This window comes from Mytilus californianus, unplaced genomic scaffold, assembly GCF_021869535.1.
Source record: "Mytilus californianus isolate M0D057914Y unplaced genomic scaffold, xbMytCali1.0.p SCAF_85, whole genome shotgun sequence".
NCBI classification, from domain to species: domain Eukaryota; kingdom Metazoa; phylum Mollusca; class Bivalvia; order Mytilida; family Mytilidae; genus Mytilus; species Mytilus californianus.
The window spans coordinates 280038-298672 of NW_026262740.1; the positions used below are offsets into that span (position 1 = coordinate 280038).

At 32.0% G+C, this 18635-nt stretch overlaps 1 protein-coding gene across 4 annotated transcripts in view; it reads left to right on the forward strand.

Moving 5' to 3' along the window:
• LOC127713888 (uncharacterized) overlaps positions 1-18635 on the forward strand; it is a 57132-nt gene that overhangs the window by 22964 nt on the left and 15533 nt on the right. For 2 of the 4 annotated variants that reach the window (XM_052219850.1, XM_052219851.1), the window contains exons 6-10: positions 2524-2597; positions 10150-10203; positions 12970-13026; positions 16034-16612; positions 17841-17962. In XM_052219850.1, coding sequence (XP_052075810.1) covers positions 2524-2597; positions 10150-10203; positions 12970-13026; positions 16034-16612; positions 17841-17962 — 886 coding nt within the window. Of the gene's footprint in view, positions 1-2523; positions 2598-10149; positions 10204-12969; positions 13027-15035; positions 15259-15610; positions 16613-17840; positions 17963-18635 lie in introns of those variants that run through there. The other 2 variants (XM_052219853.1, XM_052219852.1) reach the window with 2 other exon arrangements.

Here is an 18635-nt window from a genome sequence, read left to right on the forward strand (position 1 = left end):
TTTTAAGAAAAGCAAACCAAAAAAATAGACAACCATGCTCAAATATTGCAATAACAGATTTAAAACATTAAATAAATGCCATCTGGAGAAAAAGTAATTCCATGTAATAAATCATATAAAACTAGATATTGTAATCTTCTAAAAACTTTTGAAAGGATGGTTAAACAAAAAAGAAGCTAAATATAAAGCAGATGTAATTAAAAAACTTGAAAACTCCTCAAAAAATAATTCAGAAGAATATTGGAAAGTTGTTAAAGAAATGAAAAAGACCCAAAAACATGAAGATAACTCTGAAAAAAAATATTTAAAACTAAGAAGAGTTAGAACAACATTTTCAAAACCAAGGAAAATGCTCTACTGTCAACAAAGAATTTCAAAAACATTGAAGAAAATCTGCTATAAATAAACATCACTGACACACCTTTTACACCGTCAGAGGTTAAAATTGTTATACATGAACTATAAACAGGCAAATCTTCAGGACATGACAAAATTTTAAATGAGATTATTAAATTCACTAGCCCTGTTACACTTTCACAAAACTTTTCAATTCTGTACTTAAATCTTGATGCTATCCCAAATTATTGGAAAATTCATATATAATTCCAATTCATAAATCAGGAGACAAATATGATTTAAATAACTATAGAGGAATTGCATTAATGAGCTGTTTGACAAAAGTATTAAGTGCATTGTTGAATAATGGACTCAATAAACTGTTGGAATCCAAATATAACCACTCGCAGTTTGGATTTCGAGAGAATCATAGAACTTCTGATAGCTTATTCATCCTTAAATCTATTATAAATAAATACCTTCATAAAAATAAAAAGAAAATATACATTATTTTCATTGACTTTAAAAAAGCCTTTGACTCTCTTTGGCTAATGTGTCAATTGTGTAAACTAGGAGTTGGTAAACACATCTTCAACAGTATTACAGCACAATTCAATTATACAGATGGTTCTTTCAAACATAAAAATTAGACATTGTAGTACAGATAAAGATGAAGAACAAGGAAATTCTTTAAGCTCCACACTATTTAATAGTTTATTAATAAATTAAGTCAGATATTTGAAAAGGCAAAACTGTACCCCTGTAAAACTTATAAATTCAGACATAGGAAGTCTCCTATTTGCAGATGATTTAATTATATTATCAGAAAGTGAAAATGATCTGCAAGAAAGTTTGAAGAGTCTCTCTGAATATTGTGATAAATGGCAATTAACAGTTAAAATTAAACAATCTAAAACCATTCTACAAACTAAATCCCCGTAAAATAAATAAACCCTTTATTTTTAAATTTAAAGGAAAATATCATGAAAAAGTTTATGACTATAAATACATTGGATTTGTTAAAACATCCAATGGCAGTTTAACTAGTTATAGTTCATATCGTGCAAAAAAAGCAAGAAAAGTTTTATTTGCTATCAAATATTACTCATCAGGTTTTGAACAACTTCCTGTGAGAGTGTCCTGCAACCTTTTTGAAACATTGGTTATACCTATTCTAACATATAATAGTGAAATATGTTATATGGACACTTGTATTCAATTTTATAGAGCTAAACTGTGCGCTAACAAAAATAACTTAACACCAGATGTCATTCATTTCATTGATAAAACTATTTTAGAAAAAAAAACAGCTGCATTTTGTTAATCAAGTACCGGGAACGAAAAGAAGCAACACAAAATCTAGCTTTGAAATCTAGAATCAAAATCTAAAATGAACTAGGACTTTTGCCAATAAAAACTTTTATAAAAACCCAAACCATGATGTACCTATCTAGATTAAATAATGAAAATCAAAACCCACTTCCTAAATGAAGCAGTTAACCTAAATCAACAATTAGATACTGAAGGAACATACTCTTGGTATACCTTTGCAAAAAATGTGTCACAAGAAATAAATATTACCATCAAACTTATAGAAGAAACTAAAGTTTTAAAACAGACTAAAAGGTTAAAACCCAAATTAAAAACAAAATGTTCTATTAACTATTACCAAACTATTATTAATGATAAAATAAACAACCGTAATGTAAATAATAAAATATATCTATACAAACTTCTTAAATCTAGTATCAATAATCAAATGGAATATAACATGTATCTTATCATTGCTGAGTTTATCTTATGTTTGTTTTGTGTCTGTATTGCTATGACCAAAATTGTTTTTTGTTTGTTTTGCAATAAAGAATAATATATATAAGTATTATGTTTCTTTGGATTCATTAAGAAAAACATACATCTGAGTTGTAATGTTGCGCAAATGACTTTCGATTCCAAAATTTATATCAATACCAAACGGATGAAGGTGTATTAGTGTATGACAACAAAAAGTGCCTGAAATTTCATTCGTTTAACTTCTGTGTAAATCATAAAAGAAAAGTCCACAAAAAACTCAAGAAATGTACATTTCATAACAATTGAGATTACTAAATGTTTTTATGAATATTTCTATAATTTGATCTCTGTACAGAAGTCTGCGACAATAGCCATGTGTATGTGTTCTCTTTACAGGTTTAATATATCACGGACAATAAAGATCATTGAGTTTGACAACTACAAATACAACCTAAACTATGCTCATATAAGTAAGTTAAAACCTGGTATAGAAAAATCAATCAAAAATAACAAAGTAATTTATACATAATATAATCGAGTACTTTTTGCTTTGCATTGTGAATGTTGTGCAAGTGTTCATCGTTACTAAATTAAAAGAAAGAAAGAAGACACAATAATCTTAAAAGCCTCGTGAATGCAATTTTATGTTTAACAATTATAAATTTTTAATGCCCTTTCAGAATTATGAAAGATGTTTACAATGGTCACAAAACATATCGTTATTGAAAATATAAGGAGTACGAATAAGTCGTGTATATTTTATACATTGTCATAATATGAGAATATAGTAAATGTTTAATATTAAATGTTAGCTCATTCCGAAAATCAAAGACTGCCACAATATTTCCTTTGAAATCAGTTTTATAATGTTTATGCCCAACGTCACTTTATGCAGACCACATGATTTTATCAATAACGTTTACCATTAAAGCTTTAACTAATATATCATTAATTAAATTGTTTATTGTCCCAAGGGTGACTGGGAAATATACCAATTGTCGCTTGTGGTCTTCTTCGACCGGGGGTAATACCTTTCCAAGGTGGGGCGTCCATACGACTGTGCGGGATGTACAAGTACGCAGCCATGTACAGTCAGAATGGGAACGTGAAATCCTATGCCTCGTGTATAGAGTGCCACGCTCAGCACGTACAGAACCCTTGCAACAACTCTATGAAGTGTCCGTAGGTGGACAGATGCAAGGCAAGCATTCTGCCCCTATCCAATAAAACCCTTATTTTCCAGTGGCAGTTAAAAATTTACCTGACGTAATTCCGGACGACCGCTATTACAGGACATACTTTTTAATCAATTGACTGTTGGTTGCTTAACGTTTAGTGGCAAATTTTTTCATTTATGTTCAGGAAAGAACATTGGTGGTTGACTAACGTTTATTGACAAATATTTCATTCATGTTCAGGACGAGAACAAATTAACATAAACTACAACAGGTAGTTTCTGTAATAAGAGTCCGTCCGGGATGAAGGTCGAGGAAATTTGGATTGCCATTGGAAAAAAAAAGTAATCGCATCCACTTCGGCAAGTGTTTTACTGCCGCTCGGAAGACGATGTAAGTGACCATATATCTATCCCAAGTCACCCTTGGGGATTCCTTGACTTCACAATCGAAGAACACTTACTCCTTTCCAGAGTTCAAAGATTGCTTTGAATCAATTGTAAAGAATATAATTTGTAGTGAAGGAAAGATAACTTATGTTCCCGAACAACCTATTCCGACGATCACAATTGACCAAATAAGGGAAAAATTGTTAAATAAAAGTCGATATATCATATGTTTACGACAAAACAGATACAAAGATTGTGATTTTTGATTCACCAGACGCTTGATTCGTTTACAAAAGACATAACTTCACTTTCCGCTATATAAATGATGTTCTCTCACTAAAAAATTCTAAATTTGGTGACTATGTTGAACGCATCCCGTCGAATTTGAGATCAAGGATACAACAGATACAGTTTAGCCTACATCATATCTTAACTTACATCTACAAATTGACAATGATGGTTGGTTGAAAACAAAATTTTGCGACAAAAGAGATTATTTCAGCTTCCCAAGTGTAGAAACATTCCAGCAGCACCAGCATACGGAGTATAAATCTCCTAGTTGCTCATCACAAGGAAGCTATTAAACCAAGAGTTCTAAGTGGTGAAGTTGAAATCATCTCTTCGTAAATTTTACGGACGCCATCACGAGTTGGTTGACCGTCATGGAAGTTTTTGACCCCTAATTGGCCCGATACCACAATTAATGACCCCGCTTTTCGTTGTCTAAGAACATAGTTCCCTAAAATTAAAGTGTATTTTTTCTTTATTTTTTCTATTTCCCTTTCTCGTTCATTTCTAAGTTTTTATGGGGTTGTAATGAAAGAAGAGAGCTGAAATAAATTTTTTTGGATGTTGTATTTTAACTGATTTTGATATGGAAATAAATAAAGGCAATAGTAGTATACCGCTGTTCAATAATCATAAATCCATTTAACTGATTTGATATGGAAATAAATAAAGGCAATAGTAGTATACCGCTATTCAATAATCATAAATCCATTTAACTGAAACAAATCCGGGTCACAAAGAGTGATTAGGTCAGGTGCAAAAAGGTAATATTTACAGTTTTAGGAACATCTCTTGACTTGTCCAGAGGGGTATGCATGTGCATTGGCTAAATTTGTAAGATGTTAGGGTGCAATCTTTCTGAATGTTGGATATATTTTTGGACTAGTACTGTTCGTTACACACACAAACATTTGGACAAAACGATAAGGTGAATTTTTTTTAATGAGACAACACGTTATAAAGAACTAATGAAGGAATTTAAATGTGGTATGTGGCCTAAGAGGTGCATTTCAGCAAATATTGAATTTGTACTTTGACAACTTCCCTGAATGATCTATTGGTATTAATTTGTCAAACTACATGAAAATAATTGATTTCCACTTTTATTTGATAGAAGTTTTTTTAAAAAGTGACATTTCAGCTACATGCCCAAAATTTAACTTTTTAAGTTGTTTCAATATTTTTTAAAAAAGAAGCATGATTACTTTCTCTTGGACAGGTTTTTCAGATTTTCTATTTTTGTTTGTGGTATTTAATTTATGTTTTACTCATTTGTGAACTCTGCACACAAAGAAAAGTAGATAAAAACAGAATAAGAGAGCAAATTGTGCTGTTTTAATGGTCTAAGTCTACAGGTCAGTATGAAGCAAGTGACATATAAGGTTCTATGCACATACAAGTTGAATTCCTTTTAGCAGATTTTCACTGAATCTGTATCAAAAGCACTTATTACTGGTTGTTTTATCTTGTCTGTTTCACAGACTACCTTTATTTTCTTTAGTTGGATAGCTAGTGGTTAACATATTGGCCTTTTGAGGCTGAAATTTCATGCCGGTTTTTAACAGTAAAGTGAATAAACTTTGCATCAGACCATACTGTCTACATATAAAGTTGAAAGCAACAGTCTTGTTATATCCAGGCTTCATTTTTCATCATAACTTAGCAAAGATTTTAGCAAAAAGAAGCATATTTCCATCTCCCATATCATTGACATGCTTTTTAATATGCAAATATGGGGTACGGCCTAAATTGACAAATTGTTTTTTTAAGCTTGAGATTGCTTAAATCCATTTTATCCACATGTGTTATTCTATTTAAAACGTATATTTCCATTAAAAGTACATTTATTATATGTAGAAGTTTTTTTTTATAACTTAGCAACTTCAGAAAATTGTTGTAAGTGGAAAATATCACATTTCATATAAGGCCTCACTTCATTTAAGTCTGATACATTCAGTTTGCTATATGTTGCTTTAAAAAGGTAATATCTTAAACATAGACATTAAGAAGTGCACATCTGTTTCCATTTTTGTTTTTCAAAGCCCAAATTTGATAGTTGAAATTGTTCTAATTCAACATCACAATTAAGCACCCAAAGTTCAGATATAAAAAAATGCCACATTTTCTATAATTGATATCATATTGCTTTGAAACTAGGTAAACTATCTCATAATACACTAAGCTTAAATCATGCAAAGTGTTATCAGAATTGGTCATGGAAGTTTTTGACTCCTAATAGGCCCGAGACCACAATTAATGACCCCGCTTTTCGTTGTCCACGAATAGTTTTCTTTAATTAAAGTGTATTTTTTCATTATTTTTTTTCTTTCCCTTTCTCATTCGTTTCTTATTTTTTGTGGGGTGGAAATGAAAGAAAAGAGCTGAAATAAATTTTTGGATGTTATATTTTAACTGATTTTTGATATGGAAAGAGTTATTAGGCCATATGCAAAAAGGTAATAGTTACAGTTTTCGGAACATCTCTTGACTTATGACTCCATATGAGATGTTAGGGTGCAATCTTTCTGAATGTTGGATATATTTTTGGACCAGTACTGTAAATTACACACACAAAAATTTGAACAAAAAGGTTAGGTGCAATTTTGTTAATAAGACAAAACGTTATAAAGAACTAATAGAGAAATTTAAGTGTGGTCTGTGGCCTTATCACCGAGTTTGTACTAACATTAGCAATAAGACGGGTATTACATGTGGAGCAGGATCTGCTTACCTTTCCGGAGCACCTGAGATGTACTGTTATTTTTTTCTGTTAGTTTAATTCTTTTTTTGCCATTGCGTTGTCAGTTTCTTTAGACTTGTGAGTTTGATTGTCCCTTTGGTATCTTTCGCCTCTGTTATCAGTTGCTCTCTAATCAAATCAGTTTGACTGCCAAATCAAATACAAAGTGAAGGAGTAATTGATGCTCTGTCGTTATGTGTTGATAGTCAATCTTGAACGCGTTGTTCAAGTTTTGTACGACACGGCGTTGTCAGTTTTGTCTACGACTTATGAATATGATTATCACTTTGGTATCTTCCGCCTTTGATATACCTTTCAATATCTCTGAAAAAAAAACAGATTCTTTAAATTGTCAAACGATTATGAATAATAAATATATTTAGGGACTGTTCAATTAAACATTCTTTTTTTGTAATCCAAGTAAGTTAGGAGTGGAAAATCTGTGAAAATTAAAACTAGATTAATTAACTGGAACTTTATGCGACTGTCACACACGCGAGGGGTTAAGCTAGCTATAAATCATGATTTAATCCACCATTTTCTATATAAGGAAATGCCTGTACCAAATTAGGAATATGACAGTTGTTTTCCACTCGTTTGATGTGTTTAAGTTTTTTATGTTGCCATTTGATAAGAGACTTTCCGATTTGAATCTTCCTTGGAGTTCGGCATTTTTGTTATTTAACTTTTTAAAACAAATCATCAGTTCAAATATAATTATATGGGTGTATATTATTCCGGTGTAAGTAGATATATTTCTCCGCTACATCCACATTGATGTTTACTTGGAACAATTTAATGAAATAAACTAGAAAATTAACTGCTTCTTGTATACATAAAGTTGTATCCTGTGTAAAAAGATAGCTTGCCTTAAACGGGTTAAGTAGATATAAGAAGATGTGGTATGAGTGCCAATGGGACAAATCTCCATTCAAGTCACAATTTGTAAAAGTAAACCATTATAAGTCAAAGTACGGCCTTCAACACGGAGCCTTGGCTCACACCGAACAGCAAGCTATAAAGGGCCCCGAAAATGACTAGTGTAAAATAATTCAAACAGGAAAACCAACGGTCTAATCTATATCAAAAACGAGAAACACTTATGAACCACATCAACACACGACAACCACTGAACTATGCTGCTTATAGGTACTTTTAAGTGAAGTAAATGATATAATAAAGTACTTCAGATAAACGAAAAGTCAAGCTTGTTTCACAGGATTGTTTGTATTATGCTCTGATGTAGTTTTTCTATGAAATAAGGAATATAGATTAAACACATTTCGTTTATGAAAAGTCCATCCCATTGTTATCTATTTCCTTAACTTAAACAGATTCTAAGATAACAAGTTTTTTGTAATGATTCATACAAGCAGTAATAAAAAATCAGTCAAAACTGAAGAAAGTTTTCATGGGATATAAGACCACAGATATGTTTAATATATTGAACGTGTACGATGGAGATGCAAGACTGAAAACGCATTTTGGAGAGATATCTCTATTAAGAAAAGATTTGATTCGGGTGTCAATGTCGTTCGATATCACCAACCAAAGTCTGTTTTAGATTTTACGAAACAAAATATTCGAAGGATTGTTAAGCAATTGAACAGATTAATAAAACGTACGTATATCCACGGTTAAATTGTGGGGACAGTAATTTACCGATGTTCAAATCCAGTAAATCAATGCATAAGAGACAAATCAAGGTAACACACAAAACCTAAGGGAATTGCTCGAATTTTTAAAGAAGCCAGAACGGCTGCATGCATCACCCATCATGCGAACCAAAACTCAGTCAAATGTCAAAATCGGTAATATAATATTTCTAGTAAAATTACAATTCAGACGACTTAACCGACATCTAAAGAGTTAAGACTTCAAAAACATCTCGACATATCGTATTGGTACACTAATTCGTGATGATGACCGTAACACGTATGTAGTTCCTTCTAACTCTGGTTGAGCCTTTTTAAAGAGCGAACAAACCCCTGTTAACGAAGTCTGTATAGGGTGAACTTGCATGAGTGCATCATATTAAATGAGATATGTAAATGCCACACGACGGAGCAAAGGGTATGTTACTGCTGGAAAATGGGAAGTTGACAATTGGAAAGATGAAATCATCTCGTTTGTTATAAATTCTAGTTTGAAGTCGTCCATCTGTCTAAGTATCGAGGAAATATGGATCAGACCTACAACTTTCTGTAGTATCTTTAAACTTCACTAGGTTATATAAAATGGAAGCTCTCATTGCAATGTTGGTTATTGAGTGACAGGCCACTATCAATGTGCTCGTATCTAAAACTTAAATAAAAGAGCTTTGCTAGAAGATTTTTGCTCTTTGTCTTTGAGAAAGTTTTGTACGAATTAAGCTTCATACGATTACAAAAATTAATCGGACAATAGTTGTTCACAATGAGTACCCATTGGATTACCGACTGTATGCTTAAACATCAATCAACAAAACAAAACAAATATCCTGTCGATTGAAATAATTAACTTTTTGATGAGATAATCTTCGCTGTAGTTGTTACGGGAATAAGTGTGGTTCTCCACAAAGTAAAATTTCGTATGACCCAAATGGCGGACGAATTGAAAATAATCATGAGAATATCTCAAAGTTTTAAATTGATATAAGGAAAGAATTGATGAAAAATATGGGTAGCATTATATCAAACAAGGGCTCTTCCCTTGAAAGGATTTAAATCTTGTACCATATAAATGTAAAATTGCTACCCGACGAGCATTTGGTGTGTGTTCTTCATAATTGTCATTATCATAACTTTTACTACATGCTTCCTTGTAAGTATCCTTTCTTAATTATGGTTGATGCCCAAAACGACAATAAAAAATGGCTGTTAATGATGTTCGCTGCTCCTGTTTTTGTGTGTTTCTGTCAGATATCTGGAATCATCTAATTTTATCTATAAAGTGCAAATATTGCCCGCTAACCCCTACATTTCTTTTGATATTTTTTTAATTATAAAGTTAAAAAAGCAATTTTTTAAAATTTTATAAAATCCTTGTTATTTTGATAGTTTTTGGTGTATGAAAAATCTAAAGAGAATCATTACCCGCCTACTTTACACTTTATTATATCTCAGACTTGTCATTTTTTTTCTTCTTTTTAAGGTCCATTATCGATGTATTATCAATATATAACAGTCTTTTGGAAAGTCTGTAATTTTTAAACAGAGGGGCAAACATCCTCAAAATAGTAAAAGGACAAAATTCAACAAAATTATTTAAAAAAACGCATAAAAGGATACATGAAACAAATCGTTAAAATAATTGAAATAATAATAATGTTGATGTTGCTCGTCAGAATTGTGTTTTAGTAATAGAGTTATAAATTAATTCAATTGAAGATGGAAATGCCATACAATACAAAATACTTTCATAACAAAGACTTTGTTTTGTGTAATTGTAGATGAATATCGCACCAAAGCAGCTACATGGGTTTTGATATTGTTATTCGCTTACTGTAAGTATATCTAAATATATGAACAGTTTAATTTAAGAGATGTTCAGAATTTTTGTTTTTATCTGCAATCTTTTTTTAACGGGTTTGGAAGGAGTCTGTTAGAAATTTACTAAACATTTTACACATTCTAACAAAGAACAACACACTGTCCACTCTCCTTCTCATACAAAAAACATGTTAATTGCTTTTGTATAAAGACTGCGTTTGACTGTAGTCCTTTTGCGTCATGTGATAAGGTTGTATCTTTAACGAGCAAGACGACGTGGTTATGCTCGATAAAGTATAAACCATAAAGAGGTTCACACAACCTCTAAAATATATTTTAAGGGTACATGATTTAACTAAATACTAACTTTATTTAGCACATGTTACACCCATAAGAGGGTCGAAGGCATTATAACAATTACAACTAGGGTGTCTCTCCCCCGCCAATTGCCACTACAAGGCAACCATTTTGAAAATTCCTGAATCGAATGCCACATCTTCACCTGGTAGTTAACATCTTTGTTAAGTTTCAGGTTTAAGCTTTTAACTTTTTTCCATACATTGCAGTTTCCATGGCAAAGACAGTAAGTTCGGAGCATTTTGAATTATTTGACAACCGTTGCCAAACTCGAAAATGTTTAAAACTATTCCACATCTTTAAATAAAAAGGCAACATATCTACATCCAGAACTTTCATATTTGATTTAATGATCTTTAAAAAATCCTACTTTTGTGTTTACCATTGGGTCTATATTGACGATTTTTAGGAAAAAGCCGCTTCCATGTAATTTCGAAGACGATTAAAATGATCCAAAACCTGTATATTATAATGGAAACCAACACTGTATAATAATTACATAGAGTGTCAGTTCGGGTATTCTCAAATTAGGCATAAAAAACCAAATTTTATTTTTTACATTTTTGATGAATCCATAGTACCGGCAGCCAGTTTAAAAATTTCAAATTTTATGTATACATGAAGACACATATTTTTCAATTTTTCATATTTTAGCCGTTTCCATAGAAACTGTGGCCATTTTGAAAAATCCAAAGTCAAATATAGACTCTTCACATGCAAGTCAATATTTCTATAAATTTTTATAAAGTTTGGCGCGTTTTGACATTTTTATTGTTTTCATGGTAGCCGTATCCATTTCCAAAATTCTAACAACAGATACAACATTGACCCATAACATGTTACACGCTATCAAAACATTATCCCACCAAAACATAAAGCAATGACTTTGTTTAGGAACTCCAAAAAATAATTTCGTTGGAGACGGGGTATAAGCAAATCATTAAATATATCAAGGCTACCACACTTTGATATAGAAAATAGTTCCTTATTTAGATAAAAAAAAAAAACAGCCAAATCGGTAGCCGGGGTATAGAAATATGTTCTTCTTTCGACTAATAGACAAAGGTTGTTTTTTTTTCGAAATAAGACGGCCGTTTGGCAGTTATGGATGAAAAAATTGCAGCCGTCTGTTCACAAGAGAGACGGTAAATCCAAAACCTCATGTGGAGAGAATGCAACGCTATTTGCACGATAAAGAACCTAGCAGTAACTCTTTGTGTTATCTGTAGTTGGTAGTTGAAATGCAAAATGTCTGCCCTTGTCCAGCATATTATTGTTTTCGAGTTACAGTCCACATTTCCCGCTATCATCTTTCTTGTCCAACCGTACAGAACCTACATTAGTAATAATTAATAGTTTCTTTACCTGAATATGCCTGAAACAATTGCAACTAGGAGTTAAAAGTAGCATCAATAAATAAATTAATCATAAAAAAGATAAATCATGCAGTGTTTTTGCCCACTATTAGTAATAAGTACCAGCAAAAACTACACTGAAGAATAAAATAATAGCAGGAAAAGATGTAGGTAAGAGGCTATAGAAAACGACCAACTACCAATTTAATAGAATTGCCAAAGTATTTAGAACGCAATTTGAAAAAATATAGAATGGAAACAAGCAAAGCATTAAATGATCTATATTGCCCGGCATCTTTGCTAATGTCTTCAGAGATACCCGGCTTATCATTTGGTACTGCAGACGCACATTTCGTTTACATAAGACTCATCAGTGAAACTAAAATCAGAACAGTTAGAGAACGTTCTGGAGAATTTATAATTGAACAGTCCGAAAATGTGTACCAAATACGAATATAGAAATCTATGTCTGTGGAAAGAAAAAAAGTGTGTTGAATGTTTTAACATTTTATAAACAGTAAAGTTACCCCAAAAGACATTTCAATGATATTTCAGGTAATAATTAAATGATGAAATATCTCTACAATCAAAAATCACTTAAATGGTGTGGAAATCACACCAGGACAGTAACGTAAAAACTGTGATATGATATACGCAAATTAATGTGATCATATATTGGACATTGCAGCAGCAACACACAACTCCTCTAATAACTAAGTTACCAACAACACAGTCCTGATAGTCTGACTAGGGAACCAAATTAAAGCTTTTGTAATTTGGAGCGTCCGTAACAAACCTTTAATAGGAACGCTCAAACCCAAATTGAGAGCAAAGAATGTATAAATACTTCAATAGACCTAATAGAATAGTGCAATTAAACATGTTAAACCAGTTGTACGTGATCTTAAGCCTCCCATTGTGCCTATCTACAAAATGTGTATGTAAAATTGTATTTAATATTCTTTCAATAGAGAATTTTAACAATAAGATTCATTGGTGTAGTGATATCTGACATACAATTACATTCGAACACTTCTATTCTTAACATAAAATTTTATTATTTTTCAGTCGCTGTTTTGATTATTGTAGTAGGAATTGAGCGACGATGGATAAAAATTCGTAGTAGTAAGTTATTATAATATGTAGGCCACACGGGTGACTGGGGAATAGAAATGTGGTCATCTTTGGTCTTTTTCCTACCGACAGTTAAACCCTTGCCAAATTTTGGCGCATGTTTGGTTGTGTGGGATGCAAAATTACGCAGCCACATCCGGATATAATGGGGACGTTCAATTCGATACCTTGTGTAGGAAGAGTGCCACGCTCTTTGCACGTTTATAACTTTTGCAACAACCTTTTAAGGGGTCTGTATGTGGCCTATCGTAAGGCTATGTTTGTTCCTATCCAAAAAACCATGAACTATGCACAAGGATGACCCATTCGTTCAATTAAAATAATATGATTTTTTTAACCCAAAAATACCAATAAAAATATGTCCATCATGCCAGTACTAAAATACTGGCAACTGGGTTGGAATAACCATCAAATTGTCTTGTTTTAGAACAGACAAAGAAAATTTTTGAATTAAATACGACAATTCCATTTGATTTCCGTCGCACTTTTCATCAGTTTAAAGGTTTAATGTCAATTATATTATTTGTAATGAAATATTGATTGATTGATTGTTGGTTGCTTAACATCCAGTGGCAAATATTTCATGCATATTCAGGACGAGAACAAATTAACAATAAATACAATAGGTAGGTTCTGTAATAGGGGTGTCCGGGGTTAAGGTCGGCGAAATTTAGACTGCCACGGGAAATGAGGGAATATTGGATAGGGACAGAAATTAAGCTTTGCAACAGGTCACCTACGGACCCCTCAAAGAGTTGTTGCTAGTGTTCGTAACGTGCAAAGAGCGTGGCACTCTCTTTACACGAGGCATCGGATTTTACGTCCCCATTCTGACCGGCTGCAAATTTGTAGATCCCGCACAGCCAAACAGACGCCTCACTTTAGCAAGGGTTTTACTGCCGGTCGGAGAAAGACAAATGGTGACCATACTTCTATTCCCCAGTCACCCTTGGGGGTATGTAATGAAATATGCCCTCATCGTCAAATTAGCAGGTGCATTATAATAGCTTTCTTTGCTAAGAAGATCAAAGGAGCTAGATCATTTTATTTACATACAGTTATACTGCTGATGCTTTTTTTCATAGACAATCCCAACATTTCTGATCGGGTTCCATTAGTATATTCTCCTAAACTCGGAATTAAAAAAAAACACAGATACCGCTTCCTCGGGGATCAGTATTTTTGTGATTTTACTTTTTCCTCCACCTCATTTCAAAAACATACCCCGATTTTGACTACAGTGGTCATCACAGTACCAAAATCTATGACAAACGAGGCGATTTCAATTTCGAAATTATAAATTTTCCTCATCTTAGCGGCAACATACAAACTTCACCCGCGTACGGAGTAAACATTTCTGAACTCGAACGATATAAAGACCTCCCTTACAGCTGCTACATATACTGTGAACGGTGCTTGAACATAAAGTGAATGAGCCTTTTCTCGGAAAGTACAATTGATACATATTCAGTGTCTACTTAACAAAAAGTACAACATAGTCTTATGTAAAAACTATGTGCAGAAGTTTTGTATCAGTATGTCTTTCCACAGAAAGAAAGATCTTTTGAATTCGTTCCGATTATTATTATTTTTCTTCCGCCAAAATAATTTTTTTGCGAGAATTTATTGTCTCGCATGATGTCGCTCAGATATTTGGTATATCATTTGTATATGATATCGAACAGTTTATACGCTTTTGACCGAAAACTTTTCCTCGAAAGAGTTATATCCCCGAACACTGTTTTTCTTGTTATCTCTACTTACACGCAACCGCAAATGAATCCAAAACATTTATTTTTCTAAATTGCTCATTATATCCTGAGGATTGTTTGTCGAATTTGATACAGAGACTACATATGAGAGTGTTTTCCCCTTCTGAGTGTAAATGTTTCGTGTTTATTTATGTTTTATTTTGTAATTGCCGCTATAAACCTTTTTGTTTATGCTAAGAAAATCCAATTTTCTATTTTAATTTACCTAGAAATTTATTAATTTTACAGGAGATATACTCATATTCAATAAGCTCTTGCAAAATTCAGAAACTGAAAAAAGGTATTTTGTAAGAATTATGATAGTTGGAAAGGAATCGGCTGGAAAAAACGTGCCTCTTGAGAAGACTATTCAATGAAAGCATATCTGATGTTTCTAGTACAGATGGTGTTGATATTGTTGTTCGTAGATGCAAAATCAACATAGAAGATGGAAAATGGACAATCGGCAAAGGTATATAAATACTCAGTGGTGATAAATAATGATCATGAATTTATATTTAAATCGAATACACCTGATTACTATTACTTATATGTAACGAAATATACTTTGCATTACAAATATACTGAATAGACAAAATAGTATATGTCACGTAAAGATTGTTTTTTAATGTTTCATCTCAAATTTTTTTAAATAAACTTTCTATCTGGTTCCTCATTAACAGGTGAACTAGCAATTCCAATTAGAGAAGAGACATGAGGATGTTCTTAAATCTCGGAATCATTGACTTAGGACCACGTCTTTTTGATATAGTACTATTCATTTACGCTTGTGCATGTTCACACTGTGTGATCTTTATTAACAGGGTGTGTGCTCATTATAGAAAAATTGCTCCCACACAGTTATGAGAAAAGACGACTGAAATTGACATTGCCTAAGTGTTACGGTCACCATCAAGAACGGGAAGACGAGAAATATTAACAATTAACCAATTGTTCAGACAACAATTAACGATCTTTCCAACCAAATTCACTTAAGATAAGAAAATTTGAATATATAAATGAGCTGTACTTTGAACATGCATGGAAACACAGAAATTTCATTTCAAGTAATGCTGATTTTAGCTTAATAAAGGTAACAATCTCTACTCTTATAATGAATAAAAAATATAAAAGTTCCACCACATTTATGGTATGGAAAATGTTCTATGATGCCATTGAATTGCCTTGAAACTTGTATTAAATTGGTATCATGTTAAAATATTCAAAAAATTATTTTTTTGTATCAGAATTCGATGACAAGAAGGAACGGATTAATAGAGCACTGAGTCCAAATGGGAAAACAAAAATGGTGGAAAAAGAAAGTGCCAACAGAACAAAAAGTTTAAATAAACCTACGCAAATAGGAAAAAAAGAAAGCAATACGCTAGTAAATAAGTCAATTGATGTTAACCATGCCTTTCCGATGGATATAACAGCTGATGACCTAGCCGACAACAAAGACACTGAAAATATGCAGGTAGATCAGACAAAGGATAGTACTATAAATCATCTTGATAAGACGCCTACTCATAAAACAGACAGGAAAACCGACACAAAACTAATTCAGAATAAGAATGAGCCTTCATTATTGGTAATGCCCAAGGATTTGATGGCTAATGTGTTTTCTAAGTCAACTGCAAAATCTCCACGAAATCTATATGCATTATGTGCATTATGGGACTTTGCAGGACAAAAAGAATTTTATGCTACACATCAAGCATTTTTGACCAGTAGTGCAGTATACCTTGTAGTTGCAGATATGGAAAACGACATATTAAGTGAACAAGATCAATCGCAATGTTCTGCAGATTTTCAGCATATTGGAGGTATGTTTTCTGATCAGAAAAACAAATGCGATACCAAAATCAGATTTTAAGTTATATATAAAAAGATGTAGAGTATAAATTTACGCAATTTACGAGACAGCAGGAACAAATGTTTATATTTTTTAGTTGCGCCCTGCTAAGATACAGACTAAAGTAACATTATTTTATATACCAATTTCATTTCATGTAAAAGATCAAAAGCTAAAACCTTAAGATGTGTAGACATCAAAACAAAAAAGAAGAAACCGACTTAGGTAGCATTTAGTTGACAAATATTGAACAGAGTCACAGCTTTATAAAATATAATCACGTTTGTGTAAAGTAAACAATTTAAAACTATATTTGAAACGTGAAGTTTTTTATCGAATCGTTTATTTATCAATTTATTGTTTTATTATTTATATTATCTCATTAAAAAGAAAGATATATCTTAATCATTTTCTGAAAATTTGATGTTACTGGTACACAATTGTTTAAAGGGTATGTAATATTGTGTTCAGCGGGAATGAAAGACAATTTGAATATATATTTATGAGAACAGTTTCACGACATCAGTTTTCTGGTCGGAATAATTGGTCGATGAAAAACAAACCGAAAACGTCAGTTTTTATGTTGTTTTAGTTTCAATGAATATATATCAGTATCTTACACTTTTTTTCATGGTTCGAACGACCAGAACGTTTTTAAAAGACAAATGGGTTTGCAATGCATTCAAAGAGTTGTAGATTATACATGTTATACGTGAATAAAACATCAAAACAACCTCATGTATACTAATTTTAGCAACCTCTTTCTTTTTACTAATTTACAACCTATCATATTGTGGCGTTAATGAAGTAGCAGAATAGTTAATATAATTACAGATTTGTTTTTATTTTTATTATCGTACGATAAAATGTATAAAATTTCTAATTGCTGTAAGAACACAATTGATTTATTTAAGTATTTAAAAGATCAACCTTCAATTTGACTACATATGTGTCAACTTAAGTCCTTAGTTTTACGAAATGGATGTTCAAAACATAATCGTTTATAAAGCTGGAAAGAGCTACATATGTACTAAACAATTTAAAAAAAAATACATATATTCTTATACAAAATTGGTATTTTTTTTTCTTTAGTATCATACTTAGTTAACAAGGTGTGTAAGAGATAATCATTCCCTGTGTTTAAATTATTTTAGAAAGTCTTTAAATATTACCTATTTAACAGTTATGATATGTTTCAGAGTATGTTGAATTTTGGTTTGATTCTATCCATTGCCATCGAACGACCGACGAACCAGCTAGCTATGGATATTTCGATCCTCCGATTTTATTAGTTTTTACTGGAAAAGATAAATATAACGAGGTAATAAAATTGTAGAACATTGTTTTTCACTTATATCCGACTTTTTTAAAAGGCTTGACTTATAAGTATCCGTTCTTAATCGTAACGTTATCATAGAAATAAGGAGATGTGGCTTATTTGTCAATATCGATAAAATACGACATAAAACAAAAGTGAATAATTACAAAAGTGCATAATAACAAAATACAAAATCATTCAAAAGAGAAAGTCAAAGGCATAATTTAAAATACAACAATAATGGAAGACAATCATGAAAAACATCAACCCCGACAATTGGATTACTTTGGACAGGTACCTTAAAAATAAGAGACAACCCTAATCAAGAGACCACTTGACACAGAAATTTACAACCATAGGTCATCGTACGGCCTTCAACAATGAGCAAAACTCATACCGCATAGTCAGCTATAAAAGGCCTCGAAATGACAAATGTAAAACAATTCAAATAAGAAAACAAACGGCATAATTTATGTAAAAAATAATGAACGAAAAACAAATAGGATACACAGAAACAAACGACAACCACTGACACATTGATGTTAACAAGTTATTAGAAATCAACCCTCCCATAACCCTGGACAGTGGCGTTAAAACACAACTAATAATCTTTTGCATTGATGTTTTGAATATGAGCGTCACTGATGAGTCTTTCGTAGACCAAAACGCACGACGA